The sequence below is a fragment of the Bison bison genome, unplaced genomic scaffold, assembly GCF_000754665.1.
Source record: "Bison bison bison isolate TAMUID 2011002044 unplaced genomic scaffold, Bison_UMD1.0 scf7180017851894, whole genome shotgun sequence".
In the NCBI taxonomy this organism is placed as follows: domain Eukaryota; kingdom Metazoa; phylum Chordata; class Mammalia; order Artiodactyla; family Bovidae; genus Bison; species Bison bison.
The window spans coordinates 13,683-14,325 of record NW_011482467.1 but is presented as its reverse complement, the minus strand read 5'-3'; the positions used below and the strand labels follow the sequence as shown (position 1 = coordinate 14,325).

Genomic DNA, 643 nt, shown 5'->3' with positions numbered 1-643 from the left:
GCAAACGTTCTCAGTCGGAATGAGCTCGCGGTCTGGGAGGAAGGTGGGGGAGCTGCTGGGCGGGGCTAGACACTGTCCTATCTAAGGTGGTAAAGGCCAATGATTTTCCAGGCCGCCTCTCCGAGAAAAGTCATCTCGCGAACCTTTAAAATCCCTGCCTCCCTATGCACCTCAGGGGACTAGGACTGACTGCCTCATCTGTCTTCTTCCTCCTTGCAAAAGTCCCGTTTTCTATTATGGGGATGTACCAAGTGAAACCGAGTAGGGTGAGCGAGTGGTGACCGGCATGCTGGTCACTGGCTGCTGCCCACTTCGGCGTTAGCAAACTTCTAGCAAGATCGGAACTCAGTACTAAATAACCTCTACACTTTCCCGCTGGCGCCGTTCCAGGGCCAGCGCCACATTCCCCAGTGGGCGCGCAATGGCCGCGCCCCCTCCCGCTGCGGACGGGTCTTTTGGTACCTGCAGTCCGAGGTGAGTCCCCTCCTTCCCACTTCACCCTTTCCAGCGCGTGCGTGCGCATGCGCGGAGCGCGGCGCGCGCAGCGGTTTGGCCGTTGGCTGTTCGGCCCTGGGATTCGCCGCGTCTCCGTGAGCAGTAGGTTCTGAACCGCGAGCCGCCGTGAGCTCTCGGATTCCAGCGG

The 643-nt window shown here is 60.2% G+C and overlaps 1 protein-coding gene across 1 annotated transcript in view; it reads left to right on the top strand.

Annotated features, from left to right (window-relative positions):
* The first annotated feature begins 421 nt into the window (after nt 1–421).
* The window catches only part of LOC104997148 (cyclin-dependent kinase 16-like), a 10,944-nt gene continuing 10,722 nt past the window's right edge, over nt 422–643 (top strand). The window contains exon 1 of the mRNA XM_010851764.1: nt 422–474. Within this exon, the coding sequence (XP_010850066.1) occupies nt 422–474 (53 nt within the window). The remainder of the gene's footprint in view (nt 475–643) is intronic.